This window comes from Thyridium curvatum, assembly GCF_004353045.1.
Source record: "Thyridium curvatum strain D216 chromosome Unknown NODE_41_length_360454_cov_79.457556, whole genome shotgun sequence".
Taxonomy (NCBI): domain Eukaryota; kingdom Fungi; phylum Ascomycota; class Sordariomycetes; order Thyridiales; family Thyridiaceae; genus Thyridium; species Thyridium curvatum.
The window spans coordinates 338918-360454 of NW_022156796.1; the positions used below are offsets into that span (position 1 = coordinate 338918).

At 55.7% G+C, this 21537-nt stretch overlaps 7 protein-coding genes across 7 annotated transcripts; 3 read left to right on the plus strand and 4 right to left on the minus strand.

Annotated features, from left to right (window-relative positions):
- Positions 1 to 3025: 3025 nt before the first annotated feature.
- Positions 3026 to 6343, plus strand: E0L32_007026 (uncharacterized protein; the record flags this gene model as incomplete). Its single annotated transcript, XM_031141725.1, has 5 exons — positions 3026 to 3256; positions 3818 to 3881; positions 4084 to 4167; positions 4271 to 4945; positions 5001 to 6343. The coding sequence occupies 5 exons, from the start codon at positions 3026 to 3028 to the stop codon at positions 6341 to 6343; spliced, it is 2397 nt and encodes a 798-aa protein (XP_030994090.1).
- A 180-nt stretch (positions 6344 to 6523) lies between these two features.
- On the minus strand, positions 6524 to 7591 carry E0L32_007027 (uncharacterized protein; the record flags this gene model as incomplete). Its single annotated transcript, XM_031141726.1, has 1 exon — positions 6524 to 7591. The coding sequence occupies one exon, from the start codon at positions 7589 to 7591 to the stop codon at positions 6524 to 6526; it is 1068 nt and encodes a 355-aa protein (XP_030994091.1).
- Positions 7592 to 8638: 1047 nt separating this feature from the next.
- E0L32_007028 (uncharacterized protein) lies at positions 8639 to 8986 on the minus strand (the record flags this gene model as incomplete). The annotated part of the gene is made up of 1 exon (XM_031141727.1): positions 8639 to 8986. The coding sequence occupies one exon, from the start codon at positions 8984 to 8986 to the stop codon at positions 8639 to 8641; it is 348 nt and encodes a 115-aa protein (XP_030994092.1).
- Positions 8987 to 12303: 3317 nt separating this feature from the next.
- E0L32_007029 (uncharacterized protein) lies at positions 12304 to 12969 on the plus strand (the record flags this gene model as incomplete). Its single annotated transcript, XM_031141728.1, has 3 exons — positions 12304 to 12709; positions 12783 to 12885; positions 12945 to 12969. The coding sequence occupies 3 exons, from the start codon at positions 12304 to 12306 to the stop codon at positions 12967 to 12969; spliced, it is 534 nt and encodes a 177-aa protein (XP_030994093.1).
- Positions 12970 to 13296: 327 nt separating this feature from the next.
- On the minus strand, positions 13297 to 14503 carry E0L32_007030 (uncharacterized protein; the record flags this gene model as incomplete). Its single annotated transcript, XM_031141729.1, has 3 exons — positions 13297 to 13945; positions 14006 to 14234; positions 14299 to 14503. The coding sequence occupies 3 exons, from the start codon at positions 14501 to 14503 to the stop codon at positions 13297 to 13299; spliced, it is 1083 nt and encodes a 360-aa protein (XP_030994094.1).
- A 1028-nt stretch (positions 14504 to 15531) lies between these two features.
- On the minus strand, positions 15532 to 16053 carry E0L32_007031 (uncharacterized protein; the record flags this gene model as incomplete). The annotated part of the gene is made up of 1 exon (XM_031141730.1): positions 15532 to 16053. The coding sequence occupies one exon, from the start codon at positions 16051 to 16053 to the stop codon at positions 15532 to 15534; it is 522 nt and encodes a 173-aa protein (XP_030994095.1).
- Positions 16054 to 18873: 2820 nt separating this feature from the next.
- Positions 18874 to 21384, plus strand: E0L32_007032 (uncharacterized protein; the record flags this gene model as incomplete). Its single annotated transcript, XM_031141731.1, has 1 exon — positions 18874 to 21384. The coding sequence occupies one exon, from the start codon at positions 18874 to 18876 to the stop codon at positions 21382 to 21384; it is 2511 nt and encodes an 836-aa protein (XP_030994096.1).
- Positions 21385 to 21537: the final 153 nt, after the last annotated feature.

A 21537-nucleotide genomic window follows, 5' to 3' on the forward strand; every position in this document is an offset into this window, starting at 1 on the left:
ACACACTAGCACCAGTGGATCGACTGGCCGCCCGGCGCCCGACCACCACCAAGCGGAAACGCTGGTCTCCTGCTGGAATGCAAAAAGTGATGCGCCGCCTGCGAGCCAATGATCCATATAGCTCAACGCGCCCGCGCCCGCGCACACCATTCATTCAGAGCGCAGGGCCCATGTTTCTGCTAAAAGGGGAGGGGAGCGGACTTGTGTTCGCATTGACCGTCTGTTTCGTTTCTACAGCTGGACCGCCGGGGGGTGGTCGTCCCGGCCGCGTCATTGGCTGGGCTCCACGTTTCAGGTCAAACAAGGCTCCTTTGGGGGGGCGAACAATGAACAAGAAAAAAAGACCGAACGAGGCATTTGGGCCCCTTGTCACCTCCCAGATCCGTGAACAAGGAACAAGGACGTGGCGGATGGATGGCGAGGATCTGGTCTGGCCCGTCTGGCTTGCCAGGGGTTGGACCGTGGTCGAGGTCAATGCATTGCAAGCGCCTCAATCTCTGGTGAAATGTCGATCATTGCCGGTAAATGGCAATAGCTCCAGGAACCAAGATCCCAAGATCCCCCCGCCGCCAATCCAGGGCAGGCCTTGCAAGGAATGTTCCTGCATGGCGTTGACTGGCCTCCGTATCTGCAGATGCGTCCGTTCTATCCTCCCCTGACACCACCAGTGGCCACCACTCCTCAACCCTGTCTTGCGATCCTGAAAATTGCCAGATTGGATCACCTCCTTGGGGGAGAGCCAGTGATCAACGGGCTGTGTTTGGTGCGCATGGCAATCTTCCAGGCGTTTTGAGATGAAGTGTACAGCGATCGCCGCGCATCATTCAGGCAACGCCGCAATCTAGACGCTACCGAATGCTGAACTATATGCCATAACGGCGCTGACAATTTGCGAAAACGGGTTGATAGAACGGCCATTATCATCTTTGCCACGGTCGAACATGTTGCATGCCACCACTTATCAAATCAGCATCTTTTGATGGGAAATGGCCGAGCTTGTTTCAAACACAGGAAGAGACACACTGATGCCACCCAACCCACAGACTGCGGCTCCGCTCCCCGCACCACCACCGCACACCCCCTGCCCTGCTTCGTAAGCCGCAAATAGATGGCCCCCATCCCCCATGGCACTCGCTTCCACTGCTAGCTTGTCGCAGATGGCGTCCCTTGCAGGCCCAACGGGTGGCTGGCGGCCACCGGCGCGCGGGCGTCAAACCACCACAGCTCAAAGCCCGTCTGATCTTGTGCACCAACCATCTTTAGCTACCAACCAGTGGAGGCCGTTCTACTCCCGGGTTTTAGTGAATCCCGGGACGAATCGTCTCGGCTGGTGCCGAGCACTCTGACACTCCATTTTGGTACTGTACAAGTACAGCCAACACCGCATGCGCCGCCAATGGATGCACATTGATGTCAGTCATCACTGACAGATCCTCTCGGGCAAGCCACCAGAACAGCCTCAACCTCGATCACGACACGCTCACTCAGCTAAAAACCACGTGTCTCAACAGTCAGAAGCCCAAATTGTCTTCATCTATCGAATCTCTGGAATGCCCAAGCCCATAGGAACACAGTACGGCGTAACTACACTGCCCTGCATGGCGCTCTCTTCCTACGTAATTTTGTTTCTGCGCATGCCTTCCCTCCCTCCCCCCTCTTTTCTGAGACTTTCGCGTCGAGGCCATGTTACTTCGCAGGGCGCCTTTTTTTTCTCTCTCTCCTTTTCTCTAACGGCGAGTTCGTCGCAGACGCAATAATTTTAAAATAGGCCAACAGGGCTCTCTCGATGAGACCTTCTGCCACTCGGCCGACTTGGCAGAGCAGCTGCAGCTTCCGACCTCATCTTACTCCATTCTTGATGTCTTCTCATATCTTACAACCCTAGTCTCAGTGCAGCTCTTCAATACCATTAAGGCGACCTAGCCTTTTGAGCACCAAACATGTCATGACCGACGCGTCGCGTAGCCGCCGTCATCCCACTCTACGGCCAAACTGCGCTGCCGGGCCTGTGCCGGTCCACCGTTTCCCGTAGACATCGGCCCGCTAGCCTCGGGGACCCAAAAAAGATCCTCCTATCCCCGCCCCCTTTTTCTTCTTTCTCTTCTATCCTGCTTTATCTCGTCCGATCTAATAATGTGATGTTTATGCAATACTTGTACATGTTTCGGCAGCTTCGGATGACAGCTGATCTGACCCGCTGAGAAGAATCGAAATCCTCCGCCTGGAGGGTCGATGGTGAAACGGGGCAGGCTTTAACTTGAGACCCCTGGCCCTCAGCCTGCACCCAGCGAGCGTCCCCATCAGGTGACATGTTAGTGGGAAGCATATTCTCTCGTAAGTATCAGACCCTCAGCCACGTCGTATTGGCGTTGGAAAGGTCTCCTGTTGGCATCACGAGTTCCCAGATGTTTGTCTAGAGATTTGTTTCGCGTCACAAAACTTACACAGGTAAAATCTTAGGACTTGCGTTAAAAGACAAGAATTGGAAAATGTCACAAGGTTATTATCTATCGTCCACCATACCTCCAAAGATATAATTATGTGTTCGATTGTCTGGGCTGCATGATTGCAAACGGTCTAGCAATCCGCAGGGCATTTCTTCCATTCCAATTTGCCGTGCTTTTTGGATGAGATATTATCAAGAATAAATGCCGTATATATCCGGGCAGCTCACGAACTTAGTATCACCAAAACCATGCAATGATCTCCAGCTCAGCCTCAATGATGTTACATGGCACATCCCGTATCACCTGCAGCTGGAATACCATTCGACCAAATAACCCCTCGGATCGGATGCGTAAGCCTGCTTCAAGATGCTGCTACCCCGCAGAAATTCTGCCTTGCGCCCGACTTATTTGCAGCCTGGCATGCGCGCTCATGAGCATGATCCCTGAAATAGAAAGAAAGTTGCTCATACTTAAAGGCTTTTCTTCTCGAATCCACCCAGTAGAGGTCAATCTTGTAAAGTTTCGGCTTTAATTTACTGAAATGAGACCAAGCCAACCCCTTGCTATCAGATCTCACAATGGACTCGTTCCACGGACGCTTCAACGGGAAATCTCACCATGGACAAGTTCCGGCCATATTCCACCGGCATGGAAAGCTCACAATGGCTCCAGCTGATAGAGAAGAGTTCTTGAGGGCTGAGAATCAGACGAGTCGTGGTCATACGGCGGCACTCAATCAGCCGGATGATACTGCGCAGTTTGCATGTTCCGTGTATGACTGTGTGCTCGAGTTACATATCACAGATCAGGTCAGCCTAGATCTCTTGACCAGAGCTTTGCCTGGCATTCTGGAGACCTTCGCTCTGAGGCTTTTTCACTCGAATCAACGCCTATTTGAACAACGCGATTTCGCTAGCGTTTTACAACATGAGATAAGGTCATTCTTCCTAAGATCTTTGTGGTGGTGAATATATTACTAATTGCTTTGAAGGCCGGTTGTAGTACTCTTCAAAGAGCTGTGTACGACTCGGCTTGGAAAAGATTCCTCTCCTCAGCCACAACCATCAAGGCCGTCCTTTCTGAGTTTCTTAAAGAATTCTTTCCTCATCGAAGGTGCCAGAGAAGATACACTGCCTGGGCGTACCAGATCAACTAGTATGTCCCCACTTCCTCGTTGCTGACACCCGCTGATGAAAGGTCTTATCAGATCATGGGAAACGTCACAATGAATGTTTTGGCGAGCAGCGTGATGGCCGTTACAAGCAACAACTTTCGAACATCCCAGGGGTTCTAAGGCTCCCTTGGTGGCGCGATTGGCTCAAGGGCATGATGAGGCGAAGCATTTGCTGCGACCTACTTGACTCTACCAGGGCAACCATCTAGAGACGAGCCATCCTGAAGCACTTGTCAAGCGATGTCGCTACCAGTGCAGAAGTATGTACATCATCAACAGAGCAGCTTGTAGTGGCGGTCGATTTTGTCGTACATTGGGACCCAAGATTACTGGTGGAGGAATGGGCACATGACGAAATCGATATCATCACGATTCTCGGCAGGATAATCACCCTGACCGGATCGAGGGATGTACAGGCAGCTACCTGTGAGCAATATGTCCTACAAACATGGCCCGAAACAGGACAGCGAGCACTCGATTTGATTACAAAGGCCATCAAGGGATGGTCAGCACATGGGGCCAGCGCATTGGAAAAGGAACAACACTGTAAGTTGTTGCATTGTCTCGTTCCATGGTCACGTCAATCTCCTGTACGCAAAGCCACGATATACGGACGTTTCAAATGCTGACCTCTCTGCTCACTCACTAGTCGGTGAATTAGATGGGTTTGTATTTCTGGAGCATTCATTCACAGCCGCCAAACTCCTCATTAGAGCCGAAGGATCTCCTTATCTCGTGTCAGAACTGGCTGAGCAGATTGGCTGGATCGCTTCGGCCCTACAGAGCTCGCCTTACTCGTCGGAGATAGCTACCATCTATCCGGTGCTACATACACGTATGTTAGACAAGCCATTCTTCAGGAGTTCTGCAATGTTTGAACCTCGAGCTCGACAGGTCGCGCTGCGCGCAAACATGTACTTTGTCACAGAAAGGTACCTGAACCATCAATCTCCGAGGAATGGACAGTGCTGGCACAAGCTATTCAAGAATCCAGTGGTTGTTACTGGCTACCCAGTCCAGGTCAGACCAGCGCTTGAGCCAGGCACTGGCCTTGAGATTCCTTTGGATGTTCTGATGGCATTGGTCGATTCGACTGGGATCGAAAAGTTCAACGAAATGAACTTAATCAAAGGCTTTAGCGCTATTTTGGTTCCAACTCGGAAGGTTCAGGATATAGTCCTGTGGCATATGTGGTACAATGAGAATCATGAGAGAATCTCGTACACCGATGCTCGTATAGGAGAGTTTGAGTACGTTACTGAAGCGGAGCTTAATTCCTCCCGTCACATCGTGGGATGGTGTTCTCGTGCCCGGAATCATACAGGTGAGAAGATTGTACGCCCTTGCATTCGGATCTGCTGCTTATCGAGAGTGTATAGGATCGCCAAACGCCAACTATGACATCAAGTGGTCTGGACTAGGTTGCCCACGTGACCGTCATGTATGGGAGAAGGTTGTCGTTTCGGCCGGCTCAGAGAACGCCATAACTGTCAGCACATCCTTTGTCCTGAGCAAGAAGGACAAATCGATAGTATCGAGCCCCCTGCAAGGATATCGATCTCGCTTGACTTTTATGTCCAAGCAGTACGTTCTGCTCTATGATGTGGCAGATCGCAGGGCGTGGCTGGTTGACGGCCTCAGCGCGCTGCTCCATCTCGTACGGGCATCTTTGAAGTCAGAACACTCAGCAATCCCTGGTGTCCTGAGTCACCACATGAAGCAGATAAAAGAGGCCGATCCTTGCCTTCAAGGTGCTGAAGCAGCTGCATCTGTGCTTCTCAACGCGGACAATTGCGCAACTCAACTGTATCTCGATGAGGAAGAGTTGTGGGAAGAGGAGGTCGAAACTCGCAATTCTCGCGGGGAGACAGTCAGGGAAAGTTTCGCCAAAAAGAAGAAAAAGTTCTACTGCTTTAGGGATAGGGTCCTTGATATCTATTCACTTATGGAAAAGGTAGTAGATCATCTCAGCGATCTACGCTCGGAAAATGGGGTCGGTTTTCGATTTCGTGGCACTCCGCGAAACCTATTACAGGGCTTTGATTTCCAGGACCTTGCCACGTGCCAGACACCTCTGAGACCTCATACTGTCAAGCTCTCACTCCAGGGCTCTGGGCGGGGCTGGATCGACTTGGCAAGGTCGTTACAGGCGATAACGTTGTTTGGAAAAGATTTCGGAGATCTGATCACACCTAAAAATCCCCCTTTTGTTCAGGGCTGCGACGGTTGCGGCTTCGGTACCAGCCTCCCCAAGAACAAGGAGTATATGGGTGTATGCGTAAACCTCTTGGAGAGAATCATCAATGCTCGGGGGAGTATCGATTCCGTTCCCTGGAGGCTAGCGGACGATATCTACTGGCACACTCCGGGTCAGGTCTTTGAGTCCTGTCAATGTCGAAAAGGAGGCTTGTTCAATCACACCCGGAAAACCGACAGAGCACAAGTTCTTCTCCCGTCCAAAAATCCGCATATTTGGGCCCGAAGCTTCAACATTCCGGGTTCTTTCGAGAGTGGTGGCGCGGTCTACTTCTGCCAGGTGTGGAAATTCCCGTTCCGCCTTTCGCATCAGATGGAACTTCGACCCTTGCCGCAAGATGCCAACATCGGAGCCCAGGCAGACGGGGCGGCTAAGGCCACAATTAGTGTCCCAGCATTACCCCTGGAGAAGTGTCGAAACAAGGAGACAGGGGCCCAAGCTGGTCCGGAAGACATCATGAGTTAAAACCGAGCTAGGGTTTTGGTATTCACAGGACTATGGGTATGTGCCGAGAGGGCATTTCGTCATGCTTCCACCACGATGGTACTGCGGTGGGCAGATGTGCTCTTCCCGAAGTGCAATGACGCGCGTTTCCTTGCGTACAATTTCAGAGCTTTTCTCATGTCTTACACAAATGCTATCTATCTAGCAAACATTCTTCTTCGCATTGCCCGTGATAGCCCAAAAGATGTTCTCGGCACAGGGAGACTCGCGGACCGAGTTGTTGTTGACCTCGACCTCAAAGAAGATGCCGCTGGTGTTGGGGAACTCGCTGCGCGCCGCGACGCGCACCTCACCCCCGCCGTTGATGACGCCGTCCCTGATGGCGAGGTTGTAGCAGTTCTCGATGAGCACGGCGTTGTTGCCGTTGTCGGCCAGGTCGATATACTTGATCTCGGCGGCGCCGGACATGGACACGCAAAAGATGCCGCGGCCCCCGCCGCGCGAGACCACCTTGTCGACAAAGACATTGGTCTTGGTGTACTGCCCGTCGCCCAGCTGGCCGTTGTTGTTGGCGAAGCGGAGGGTGGCGTAGCCCGTGCCCTTGGCGACGTTGTTGCCCTCGACGTAGCCGACCCGCGCGTTGATGGTCTTTTGGAGCAGCAGCCCGCACTCGCCCACGTCGCGGGCGATGACGGACTTGATGGTCAGCCCGTCGATGTTCCAGGTCTCGACGGCGTGGCTGCCGGCGCCCGTCACTGTGATGGTGCCCATGTTGACGTTGTAGTTCATCGCGGCGTCGCGGTCGAACCGGATGCCCAGGCCGCCGCTGAGGTTCATGGTGATGTCGCCCAGGTTCAGGTTGCGGGTGCCGGAGCAGCGCAGGCCGAAGTAGGGGTTGCCGGTCATCTTGAGGTAGGGGATCTTGACGTCGCTCTGATTGATGACCTCGATGGCGCCGCGGCCAGCCTTGTTGCCGACGTTGATGGTGCCGCAGACCTCGAACGTCTTGCCGCTGGTCACGGTGATGGTGCTGGCGCCGATGCTGCCGGAGGCCGTGACGACGACGCGCTGGCCGCTGCTGATGCGGTCGAGGGCCGTCTGAATGGCGAGGCGGTAGTCCGAGCCGCTGTAGACGTTGGCCCCGTTGACCGTGGCCGTAAAGGTGCCGGAGCCGGAGACGACGGCCTGAGGGGAGCCGTCGCCGCAGGCGGCATTAGCGACGCTGATACATGCCAGCGCAGCTGTTAGAATAGAAGCGATGCGGGACATCATGATCTGTTCTCCGGGATTTCTGGTGATCTGGAGTAGCTACGGCTCTAATGGGTGAGCTAGCCCGCGTCAAGATAGAGTCGTAGAATGGCAACTTATATATCATGTAATTGGCTTCGAGGCCCGCAATGGGATCCTTGCCCATGGCTGGAAGACTACTCTCCGGTATCCATTCTCGTAATAGCCATTGCTGCATATAGGGACTTGGCATCAACCACCAATTCGACGGAAGGCTATTTCTCCGCTGCACTTAATTGGGGCAATGACCTCTCTCTCACTGGCAGTAATTCTTCCTTTCCAACTGTAGATACGAGCACCCATTGTGGTAGGGTATGAAAACGAGATAACTGATTGATGAAATTGAGAATTCTTTACGAAGAATCTCACCAAGAATCCAGTTGGAAGCTTTGCTTGAAGTCGACGAGAGTGAAACCTGTCAATCGCTGCATAGGACGAGATTGGCATACACATCCACAATATTGTCCCTGCCCCTTCAGTCCCATTTGTCTAAAGAAGAACTCACCTCCTCTTGAACTTCTAATGAGTAAGACAAAGTCTCCCAAGAAGGGGAGCATTTGAAATGCTGGCTGAAGACTCATCGCAAACACCCCGCTTCATCCGGCTTGGCATGCATGGGATCTTGCAAAGAGGTGGCACTGCCCGGGGACTCGGAGCCGAGCGAGAGCTTCTAGGAGATCTAAACACTATCGATCGTATCGTCTCACATTCTAATAAACACCTGAGAAACTTGCCCATATAGAAGCCACCGTCAGTCTTCAAGCTTCAGCCGCCCCTCTTGGTGACAGTTGAGGTTCAACCTTGACGCGGACCATGTCTATGTGTGGTGGAGTAACGATGCATCCGGCCACAAAATCTGTGCCTCATCATCAGTACTACTGACACAACATGTCACGGGATACCACAAATCATAACCTGAGGGCGCGGGCTTCGATCCTCGGGTGCTTGAGAAAATGCATTGTATTGGAGTATCCGGAAAATTTCGTGTTTTCGCTATTCAAAACCAACCAGACTCCCGTCGTGTATACATCAAGCCGCTACCGTCGTCTGCGGCGCGGCTCCCGGCGTCCCCCTCTCGAACCCAAAGTAAATCGGTGCCGGGCCCTCGACCTCTCGCCCCTCGGCCCGCGCCTTGTTCCTCGCATCGATGGCCTCGAGGTACTCGCGCGCCCGCTGGCCCGCGATCTGCCGCCGCTCCTTCTGAGTCAGGCCGTCTCCATCGTTCTCGGAACTGCCGAACTGCATGTTGATCTCCTCGCTCTCCTGGTTGCTGCCCTTGTTCCACGTGCGCGGGAACCACCACCAGATGAAGGCGAGCATGGCGGCGCAGATGGAGCCCAGCACGGCGCAGGGGACGACGATGCTGAGGTTGGCCATCGTGCTGCTTTCTCCTATTCCACTCCCTCGCCCTCTCTAAGTGTTTCGGAGCTCGATGATGTGCACGAATGTTTGCGTTCGAGACGCCTTTTGAGGCTGATGAGATGTCGTTACCAGAAGAACCGAAACAAGCTTTTTAGGGCGTGCGTGGGGGTTGGGGTAGCGCGGTATGGTAATCTGGGACGACCGTGTCGCGGTCCTGACTCGTTGCGGCTCTCGTTTGGGGCTCTGCGCAGTTCGGCCAGGCGTCAACTTTTGCTCGAATCGACGCTCCTGTCTGATGCATACGCCAAGGCTGGTTGTATGGGGTTTTAAGAGGCACAGAACGAGTCCATCCCACGATCTTTGAGCGCAAGCTCCCTCGTCCCTTTTGTGCGATGTCTCGCAACAAAGTCCTGCCGCGTCCCCCCCCAGAGCAAAGGCACAAAAAGGCCCGATGACTAGGCAAGGCGAGTGGCGTTTTGCTCGACCTTAGTGGCCGGGGTGCCCAAAGGGCCGACTGGGGCCCCGCATCAGCATGGGCGAAATGCTTCCCGAGAGCCTGCTGACTTCTGGACCGGTTAAGGTCTAGCGGAGAACGGCAGGCCGAATGGGTGCGTAACCTGGCCGAGCGGTCTACAAAAGGACGTATGCCCACGGGAGCTAGCATGCTCGTCCACGGCCATTCGCCCAAAAGAGTGATAGTGACTATTTACAGTTAAGATCCTCCGCTGATATGTCATTGTCTACCTAGGTAGCTGGGTGATTAGTATTTCGCCGACAGGGCATTGCAGTGGGCAACGTTGCTCATGCAACTCGGACAGGAAGAGCATCCTCGGCCGCAAAGAATTGCCCGATTGAGTCAAACAATGAAGGAAGGCCCTAGACAAGGAGAGAGAGAGGAAGCGAGGTCGAGTGCGAAGTCGAGTCGAAGCCGATCAGCTGCTCTCGGTGAGATATCGGTGCTGTTAAATTCGATGCCACAGAGGGGTATGCTGCACTATTTACCTGTGATCAATAATTTTCTGCATGATCTGGGGATCTTGGGTATGACAAGCGGCGTGTGGGTCTCCCTATGATCTATTACTGTGAACGAGGACACAGGATGAACCTCCTGATACTTGCTGCCTTCCGGTATTCAATAGGCAGACGCTCCAGTGTGTCTTCGTGAGCATACGTAGAACCTCCCTGATCTTGTGCTTAGCGGAGTACTAATATGCTTTTAAGACCAAGGGTCGTCATAGGTGCCCCTTAATAGTTGTCAGAGCGAAAGTCCTCTTAAGACAGCGGGAGTTTTGTAGGTTAGGTAGCGTGGGATACGTCCTTGAGGTAGACGATTTCTATTTGATAACTTAGATATCACTTAGACAAACCCGAGATCATTCAAATAGATTGACGAAATGGGGCGACCCAAAGAGGATGCGGTTAAAAAAGACTCGACATTAGGTGGGCTGCCCAACCTAGCTCTCTACATGTAGAGCCCTTTGCCCTCTTTAGGTTGACCACCCTGAGTTAATGCTTGGCTTACGTGTCTGTGCGAGTAGGCTTAGGGCTTCAGGGGTTTGAAAAGGAGGGGGACGATGGTTGAAACACCATAGTTATGTTCGCCCACGAGCGTTCTTATTCCTTTCGGCGTCGAAATTTATATTCTGTGTGTTATTGTACCTTGCCCCATCCGTAATCAGATTTCCATCCTACTACCTCTTGGCTCCCGATGTAGTCTTTTGGACTCCGTTTGTCCTGCGCAAGGTAGATCCGCCTCAATACTAAGACTAGCTTGTGCAATCGGTTTTTGAGTCAGTTTTCAAGTTTAAGATTGGCATTCCACTGTCTTAACCATCTTGATGCAAGTTGTGATCTCATCCTACTAGAGGTATCAACCTGAATTGGGACAGCAGGCCAAGAAAATGGCATCTGACTCGAAATCTGCTCAAAACTCAGAAAACGGAACTTGGTAAGGCTGACCAGTATGACGTCGGTGACTCCATATCTGAGTCTCCTCACCCAATTCAGCCAGCCTCTGGGATCATAGCGGTCTTAATTCCGCAGACGCCTCTGTCACAAATGATAGGAACTCGCGGACAAGATGGCCGAGTGGTCCGATGAACTGTTACACGAAGCCCTCAGCATCGCGCCACACATCGTCGGAAAGCCACTTGGGCAAAATTAGTAAGACGATCACATACCCAGCCCGCCTCACAGGGCGGACAGGGCAATATAACACCAAAACTGCCGAAGAGCCTCCCAAGTGAAAATGCCACATCCTCTATGTGCAGAATTGCTCCGGGTGGCGATGGCACACTTCTAGTTCTTCCACGAGTTTGGCTCCTCCGGTCTGGGCTATTTTCCCCTTCGATGTTTCAAAAGGGAGAAAATAGTGGGAGAAATGACTCGTGGATGGATGGCTGGCCCTGAATACCGGGCACGGCTCGAGCCTCATGTCTTGATTGATTGGAGGGCTTTTCAAGTGTGACTTTCAGAATTGATCCGATTGGGGTAGGTATCGCTAGCGAGGTCTTAAGCACCCCAGAAGTGACGTCTGTAGGGGCGGCAGAGCCGGCTATCGAGATCTATTAACGACGGTTCCTACGTTACACGGCGCGTTACCTCCCTCAACGGAGCAAAACTCTACCGTTCTCAGTGGCAATGAACTCATACCCGGAGCCTGGTCGGCTCTCACAGGCGGCACGGAGACAATGCCAGGTGGTCTATGTCTCACAAACACTTCTCCGACGGAAGCAAGTAAGACATGCCTGATGCGAAGCCATCGATCTTCTCTGCCCTGTGCAACATGTCAAAAAGGCACCGGCAACAGGTTGCCGGAGCATTAGGTGACACACTAGCTTCTTATCCTCCCTCCACGTCACTCACAGGTCGCATTACTTACGGATCAGGTGAACTCCTAGCCTACTCCTACCAATGCCATTGATATAGGTCGTGGAGTAAGTTCGGGCTTTGAAGGTGGGTTTTGAATGCGCCTCCGCGTCAAGTTCCAACCCCCGGGATGACCACTCCGAAATATGATATGTCATGAGATGACAAAGTGCCTCAACTCACAAACTGCTACAGTGGCGGAAGGCAAGTCTCAGAACCTGACGAAAGCATTCATCTCCGGTCATGCTCTTGGCATCCTCATACAATATCTCTGGGAGACCTTGCTTGGTCTATAAAAGGAGACGGCTTTCTATTCCACTTCCAAGATGAAGAAGATATTCAACAAGATCTTCATCACTGAGCCTGCCTTGTAATACTGCAACTCAAGCCTTATCATCCTCTAAGCCCCTTGATCATTCCATTCGATTGCTTAGATCTTTGACAAGACCACCAGCTTTCACAATATGTACTTCAAATTCAACACCGTATTCACCACCGCCGTCCTCCTCCTTTCCGGGTTGTCCAACGCTACCCCCTCTGCGGTCCGAGAGAACAAGCTAGTCGCCCGCAATCTCACCACCGACCAGCAGAACGCTCTGGCCATCCACAACTCGGCCCGTGCGGCCAAGTCTCTCCCGGCTCTGCAGTGGGACGCCGGCCTCCAGTCTGCCGCCCAGTCGTACGCCAACACCATGGCCTCGACCGGCGCGTTCAAGCACTCGGGCGTCGGCGGAGAGAACCTCTTCTACGAGCGCGGCGGGCGCTACCCGAACCCGCTGCAGGATGGCGCCAGAGCCTTCGTCAACGAGGCGCCCAACTACCACAACGAGGCCATCCCTCAGGGCAATTTCGAGGCCTACGGTCACTACAGTATGCATCCTTCTTCTCCCCGCCCCCTGGAATCGTATGCGATGCAAGAGCTAATATGTGTCGTTCTTTGCAGCCCAGGTCATGTGGAACAGTACCACCAAGGTCGGCATGGCTTCTGCTACTGGCTCCAATGGAGCAGTCTATGTTGTCGCCAGATACAGCCCTCCTGGCAATGTGTGAGTTTAGAGACTGAGTACCGGGTTTGCGGATTCGATATACTAATCATTGGATACAGTGTCGGTCAACGACCTTACAACTGAACACGTCTTACATGTATCCCGAAGGATGTTTCAGAGTCGTATGGTCCGGAATTATCATTAAGACATAGAACTAGGGTGTACGGTATATAACCAGGGCATTGGTATATGTATTGAGGAAGGATGACTTGTTAGGTTGTGTCTGGCTGAGCAATCGGTAATATCTCGTGAAGGATGGAGATGAGCGCAGATGACATAAACACTCCTTTAGAACTACATATAATTCAATGTAATCAAAGCACTCGATCATTCAACCATCTTCAATCACATGCATATTTTTTTTTTATCTATCCGCTCCAACCCCCCCGTGCTTCAAAAACGCCAACTCACTCACGCACCAAACTCCTTCTCGTAGTCCGTCATGCAGAAGCGGTACCGCACGTCGCTCTTCTCGAGCCTCTGCACCGCCTTGCTCAGGTTCTCGGCTGAGATGGGCATCGTCTCGACCCAGCTCCTGATCCCCTTGTCCGCCGTCAGGCTCAGCATCTCGAGCGTCTCGCGCCGCGAGCCCAGGTGGCTCGAGCCGATGAAGCACCCGTTGGCCAGGAAGGTCTGGTTCCGCACCTTGAGCCCTTCGCCCTCGGGCAGGCCCACGCTGACCCAGCGCCCGTGCACGTCGAGCAGCGAGAGGTAGGCGTCGAGGTCGAACCCGTCGAAGCTGCTCGCCGTGTTGAGCACCAGGTCGAACGACATGCGGTGCGGCGCGGCCCAGCCCTCGTCGCCCGTGGCGATGAAGCCGTCGGCGCCCATGGCGCGGCAGTCGGCCTCTTTCGCGTGCGAGCGCGAGATGGCCCAGACCTCGGCGCCGAGGGCCTTGGCGAACAGCAGGCCGAAGTGCCCGATGCCGCCCATGCCCACGATGCCGACCTTCTTGCCGGGCCCGCAGCCGTTGCGCACGAGCGGCGAGTAGGCGGTGATGCCGGCGCAGAGCATGGGCGCGGCGAGGGCCGAGTCGAGGCCGTCGGGGATGGGGAAGACCCTTAATAAATTAAAAAAAGTCAGAGTCAATCATACAGGGCGAGCGTTTTGCTAGACATACCAGTGCTGGTGCGTGCGCACGTGGGACGAGTAGCCGCCCTGGGAGACGATGCCCGAGTCGGGCCAGACAGACCCAAACGTGTCGAGCTGCTGGGTGCAGTAGGTCTCGTTGTCGTTCTTGCACTGCTTGCACTCGAGGCAGGCGTAGGACTGGGCGCCGACGCCGACGCGCTCGCCCTCCTTGACGTAGGTGACCTTGGGCCCGACGCGGATGGCCTTGCCGACGATTTCTTGGGGGTGACGACGGTTAGACAGACCATTTGCCCGGGGATGATGCCTCTCACAAAGACGTACCGTGACCGACGGCGAGGGGGAAGTGCTGCTCGCCCCAGCCGCCGCTGATGGTGTGGACGTCGCTGGCGCAGACGCCGCAGCACTCGATCTTGATGTCGACGTCGTAGTCGCCAAAGGGCTTGGGGTCGAACTGGTTCTTGTGGAACTCGGTCCAGGTCTCGGGCCCGTTGACCTGGAAGCCGGTGAACTTGTCCGGGTAGGCCATTGCGTGTGTCTGTGTGTGCGTGTGCGTGTATGCAGGGCTGATGCGGTGTTACGGGGAGAGGGTGTGACGGCGGTGCAGCAGACACGGACAATGTCCAGATGAGAAGGCCGGCGGCGTGTACAGAGAAGAGTGACCCGGGCAAATTGCTGGTTTGGAGAATCACGAGTAACCAATGGCGCAGATCAGAAAGAGGACAGAAAAACAAGCTGGGTTTAAAATTCGGGGGCTTTTTGAACGAAGCTGCGAGAGCAAAAAGCTGCCAAGATGTTGCGGCGAGCAGTTACCTAGGTATTTATCGCGCAGGCCACGATGAATCCGCCGGTCTCCGGCATTGATAGCCCGGATGCGCGCTTGCTTGCTGGACCGCCTCTCTCCCTCCTTCGCTCCGCAGTCTTTGATATCCGACGGATAAAAACGGACGCCCTTTGTTCCAATTCCCACATTGTCTTGCTGTTGGCGCTTGCATCTGCAATGCTCCTGTCGGCGAATCTTTCTCAAAGATCTTCCAATGCGACCTGAACCCCCACCACGAGGGAGCTTCCCCCACCACGTATCGTGATGCTAGCGACCAACGTCCGGCCTACCTAGGTAGCCCCGGTAGTCAGTCCGGGTACACCGACGATGGCGCAAGAAAGAGTGGCGCCGAATTTTCCCACCAAACAGAGATTGATCCGACGGCGGAGCTGGTTGGGCGGCGAATGTCTGCCCCGAGGTAGGGGATGCATCCGCCCAGAGCATTCATCTCCACGATGTCTCCCAAGGGTGAGAACTTGTGTTCTGAATATTTGACGGGGATTCAGTGATGTGACTAGTGTGAATTCTTGCCAATTGGTTCTTGTTGGGCGAGGGTCGACGATGGGTCCGAGAGAAGAGATCCACGATCAATCGACAAGGTCGCTGGCACGGCGATCCAACATCTCCATGTTGACAACTCGAATGTTGTCGGCACAAGTGTTATGACGCACTCATGTCCCGTAGAATTCAAGAGCTGCCTTGCCGTGGCTGCACCGTAACCGCCGCACAAAACCTCACGCCGCACGCTTCTGCCCAGCAGCCTCGGTCCCTCCTCCCAGCCCGACCCCGGCGAGAAAGGCGATCCTCATAGACGCGCCGAGGTAGACAAACGGAATGTTGCCCCAGTCGATCGCGTTCCACCGGCCGACGCTCCAGTATATCTCGGGCGCGCCCGCCGCGCGGACCGAGTAGAGGTGTCCGGCGTCGGCGACGAGCATGCACAGCAGCAGGGCGCGCCAGACGCGCAGGTCGGCCGTGGAGCGCAGGACGAGGGCCTCGGCGAGGGCGAAGAAGAGGTAGAGGTTGGCGAGCTGGTCGAGCACGATGGAGCCGCCGCGCGGGATGACGGCGTCGACGGGGAGGGAGGCGGCGTCGGTGAGCTCGAGGTAGGTCCGCTGGGCGAAGTGGGCGTAGTAGGTGCCGGCGAGGGCCGAGCAGGGCTCGACGAGGAGGAAGAAGAGGCGGTAGGGGAGGGGCAGGCGGAGGCCGACGGCGGCGGAGCGGAGGGCGGCCTGGGGCTTGCGACTGTCGGCCATGGCTGTATATCGCGAGTGGTGCTTTGTCTTCTTTGAAAGGGAGGAGGGAGGAGGAGGAGGAGGAGGAGGAGATGGTTGCGAGATCAATTGATTGGTGTTGTGCTGAATGCGCAATTCAGAGGGCCATCAAGGTGTTTTGCTTGTCTGGCGTGTGGATAAATTGGTGATTGATCCTAGCCAGAAGCTTGGGCTGGAAAAAGGAGAGCACGGCGAATTGCAGGGTTAGGGTTCACAGTGGAGAGAGCGGAGCGGTCATTTGTTTCCTTCCTTTCTGTACAATAGTTGCTCCGTATTCTACTCTCAGGGATTGAATATCATCAAGAGGCATTGTAATTGCCTCTCATATCGTCGAACTTCCTAACGAGAGTTCGGGTACGGCTAGCGAGAGTGCGTGGCCTACACGTGCGTCTCGCTCCAGAGAGGAAGAGGCCTGGATAGATTGTGCTCCGTACACTCTGCCACATGCACTCAGCAAGCCACGGGTTCGCCAAAGCCTTTGGCAATCTCCTTTAAACCAACAACAAAACAACAAACAAGGTCTGGCTCCAATCAGCAGGCTCGCACCAAGGGACCCCTGGACTCGGCAAGACGGTCCTGATGGTAGAGGGTAGCACTCGAGATGGCATTTGCGGGGGGGGAGACGACCTTGAAGATTGCGATGGGCCATCAAAGCACCGCGAGAAAGGCCGCCGTTGGTTTGGTAGGGTGGGATTGGCCCTTAATAACGGCCAGAGAGTGAGCAAGGGGGAGGGCGGTCCAATGGCGAGCAGCAGGTTGAGGCTGACTTCAGCTGATTCGCTCCAGCTGACGGTGGACGTAAATAGAGGAGAGATGGGGGGTCAGCTCTGGCCTCGTTATCAGGCCTTTTACAGGTTGTGTTTACGCAACTTGTTTTGGACGATTGTCATGACCACCGAGTGAGCGGCAGGTGCAAGCTCGTCAATCTCTATAGCGGCGAGCAGTGACAGGTTGCAAGGGCTGGAGAGGTGTGACGGACGGACATCAAGGAATGGTTGACTCGAAGGGCCACTGTACACACAATCTGGGCAGGGCTTGATGAGATGCCCATCCCTGTCTGGCCCGATGCTTAGCTGTACCAGTATTATGTGTATGGTATGGGCCATGGCGTTGTACTGCACACAACGCATGAAATAATAAACATCTGCACATCATATCACATCGTTCCCTGCACTGTTTATTGAATCAACATTTTTCTGTCGTGACTCCTGGCCAGCATGTGTCTGTGTCTTTGCTCCTTTCCGTCAGAGGAACACACGACACCGTGCCAGCACAGCACAGCAAATCATCACCTCCATGGCAACAGACCAGCGCATACATATTCCCCATTCAAAAACTACACTACTCATCCCTGCATGCAAGTGATTCCTGCTTCGAGCGAGCAGTTTTGTGTAGGTAGATGCAGCTCGCTCGACAGCATCTGACCGCAACCAGAGAGATCTGACCGCCACCACCCTCTACCCTGGTCTTATCGCATCACATCTCACCCACAGACACACATGCACACACACCTCCGTTTCGACGCTCCTCAAGGACGACGCTTCAGATAGGTAACCAGACAATCAGTGATTCTAGCGTGCCGTAGTCTTGCGCCAGCCCGTCGCACCATCTCCACTGCTCTCCATCTCCATCCCGACTCTCCGCCTCCGCGTCTGCTGGCGTTGAGCCTGGGGGACTGGGCCGGGGGTGGAGGAGCTTCAATGGATTCAATGCACTGGCACTGTTGTTTATTGACTCGGTGTTTCATTCGCTTCAGCACTCGCAGAAGAGAGACAGCACCTGCTACTGGCCAGGGGATCGACAATGTACATAGAGACATGGAGGTATTGATCGACCAACGTCTTTACCGCTCCTGTCGCTGAGCACATCAATTCCTTGTTCCGACGCTCTCAAACCGGACGGTCGAGCCGAGACACTGAAAAGGGAGAAGAAAAAAAGAATTTTCCTTTCCTGCATTGGCATTGGACCCTGAAAGCACTAATACTCCGTAAAAGCTAAAAGGCTGCAAGGGAGCCACTCGCCTCAGCCAGATCTTTTGTCGGAGCGGTGGCGGCTTGTTCTTTTAGTCTTGTGGATTCTCTTACTCGGTCAGGTTAGGTGCCTTACAAGTCTCCTGGTCTGGAGCAGAGCAGACATTTTCAGCCCGTGCGGATACTCTCTCCGGGGAGGTGAGGTACCTGGTCTCCTGGTTTCCCTCTCCTCCAGCTAGCTGCTCCAGGGCTGTCCGCTTCCCGCCCGCATTCCATTCCTGGTCGCCCCCCCACCACCCAGACACTAAAAAAGGACCAGACGAGCCTTGCTCGAGAGCCAATTCCACTGGATACAGGTACAGGCACCGCTGTATTCAGCGCAGCGGACAACGCCGGGTGTCCCTGAGTCAAGTCTCGACACCACCAAATCCTCGGGCTCCCTTCTTCCTCTTCCCCTTCTTCCACTCTCCCCTGCCCGGAGTCGAGGAGACAGACGACAACAAGTTTGCTTTTCCCTCTTTCCAGACGCTTTGGGTTTCTGTCTTTATCCCGTATACACCATTGCAGAGAAGCCTGGCGCCGGCGGTATAGGTAGTCTTGCGACAATCCCCAACCTTCTTTGATCTCATTTGTCTGCATGCGCATATTCCCACTCTTTCGCCCTCGCCCTCGCCCTCCGCCAAAGAAGCAAATCCATTGGGACCGATCCCTTACTGCCTCGTACTGCCTCGATACTGCCTCGGCCGCCAACCCTCCTCACCACGCCTTCGTTACGCCTATTTCTTCTCCCTTTCGACGACGGCCTCTCTCCTCCCTTCCTTGTTGACCAGCCATGGTCCAGACCCTCCCCAGACGAGTCTTCCCCGTCAGCGACTGGGCGCCCTCTCAAGAAGCCATGTATCCCGAGTCTTCGTCGACGCAGCCTGCCACGGCGCACACCTTCACCACCCACGAGCCCGACTCTCCCACCACAGTCGTCCCCAACGCCCTGCGCTACCGCAGCATGAGCATGACCCTCCCCTGGCGCCAGCGGCCCAAGTCCGCCCTCTTCGGCGGCCACGACAACGATCATCATGCGGTTGATGCCTTCGCCGACAGATTCCCACCGCACGACATGAGGCGGGCGCGGTCCCGAACCCACGGCGATGTCTTTGAAGAGCACGACGAGGACCACACCGGCGACCACGGCGAGGCCTCAGACCACCCCACCGCCGCCTCCAAGGGCAAGAAGGCCATCAAGGGCGCCTTGCGCCGGGCCTCCATCTCCCTCAAGGGCATCATCATCCCCAGCCGCCGCACCTCCGTCGCCACAAGCAACGGCGAGGAGCACCACCACATCCGCTCCATGCTGCGCAGCGCCCACGAGCACCACGCAAGCTCCCACACCCTCTCTCCCTTCGACTCCGCGGCCGGCCCCAGCCACTCCGCCCGCCCGACCACATCACACTCGACCTGGCGCCGCCTACGGCAGGCCGCGAGCTTCCGCCACTCGAGGGTGCTGTACGACGGCTTCCCGGGCCTCGAGACCATCGAGTCCCCGCGCGAGTCCACCTTCAACCTGCAGCCCCAGGTCCCCGTCCCGGGCACCAACAATGGCCCGCCCATCATCCCTCCCAACACGGGCGGCGCCGCCCGGGCCGCCGCCGCCGCCTTCCAGTCCGACATGCAGCGGAAGTGGCTGCACCCGGAGGAGTACCCGACCGACCGCGAGAGCGGCATCGGCATCGCCGTCACGACCTCGGACTCCCCGGCAGAGGGCTTGATCGCGGACGACGACGAGCAGCCCGACATGGGCGTCGACGTCGACGACCGCGCCGTCGTCGAGGGCTGCTGCGGCGTCGACGTCCCCGGCATCACCCGGATCGACTTTGTCTCGCGCCTGCCCACCGAGCTCGCCATCCACATCCTCGCCAACCTCGACGCCGCGGGCCTCGCCACGGCCGCCCGCGTCGCCCGCCGCTGGCGCTGGGTCGTCCGCAACCAGCACATCTGGCGCGAGTCCTTCCTGCGCGAGAAGACGACCACCTACGCCACCAGCGCGCCCGTGCGGCCCGGCGCGGGCCAGGGCATCCCGCCCACCCGGCCCGGTAACGACTGGAGGCAGATCTACAAGACCAAGGAGGAGCTCGACCGGAGGTGGAGGGAGGGCAAGGCCACGCCCGTGTACCTCAACGGCCACTCGGACAGCATCTACTGCCTGCAGTTTGACGAGTACGTTTCTACCTTCTCTCACTTTTACCAGCAAAGGTCGCCCCCGTTACTGACAAAACCACCCCCCTCCTGCAGGTCCAAGATCATCACCGGCTCCCGCGACAAGACCATCCGCATCTGGGACATGCACACCCTGGCCTGCAAGCTCGTCATCGGGCCCCCCGAGGTCATCCACGACCCGGCCCTGCTCTACGACGAGGACGGCCGGCCCACGCACTACGCCACGCCCGACGCCGCCACCACCAATACCGAGACGACCGCCGCCGTCCGCGGCCCTTCGTCCACCCCGGCCGCCGTCACCTTCGAGACGCACCACAAGGCCTCGATCCTGTGCCTGCAGTACGACGACCGCATCCTCGTGACCGGCTCCTCGGACGCGACCTGCATCGTCTACAGCATCGCCTCGGGCTACCGCCCCGTGCGCCGCCTGCAGCACCACACCGCCGCCGTGCTGGACCTGTGCTTCGACGACCGGCACATCGTCACCTGCTCCAAGGACATCTCCATCTGCGTCTGGGACCGCGAGACGGGCTCCCTGCTCAAGCAGCTGCGCGGCCACTCGGGCCCCGTCAACGCCGTGCAGATGCGCGGCAGCACCATCGTGTCGTGCAGCGGCGACTTCCGGGTCAAGCTGTGGAACATCGACACCGGCAAGGCGATCCGCGAGTTCCAGGGCCACACCAAGGGGCTCGCCTGCTCGCAGTTCAGCGAGGACGGGCGGTACGTGGCATCGGCGGGCAACGACCGCGTCATCCGCGTCTGGGACGCCAACACGGGCGAGTGCGTGCGCGAGATGCGCGCGCACGAGAACCTCGTGCGCAGCCTGCACGTCGACAGCGTCAGCGGCCGGCTCGTCAGCGGCTCGTACGACACGGACATTAAAGTGTTTGACATGGAGACGGGCCGCCAGCTGCTCGACTTCCCGCGCTGGCACGCGAGCTGGGTCCTCAGCGCCAAGAGCGACTACCGGCGCATCATCAGCACGGGCCAGGACCCCAAGATCCTGGTCATGGACTTTGGGGCCGGGGTTGAGGGGATTGAGATGTTGGAGAGCTGTGGTGGGCGGGGTGGTGGTGCTGCTGGTGCTGGTGCTGGCGTTGTCCCCGTTGGTGATGGGGAGGGGAGGATATGAGAGGGGAGAGGGGAAGAGTGAGGGTGAAGTGAAGATGAAAAGAAGAATTTATTTGGGAGTTTTGGGAAAGATTAGAGAGATATTCCCCCTCTTTTTTTTTTTTTTTTTTTTTTTTTTTTTTTTTTTTTTTTTTTTTTTTTTTTTTTTTTTTTT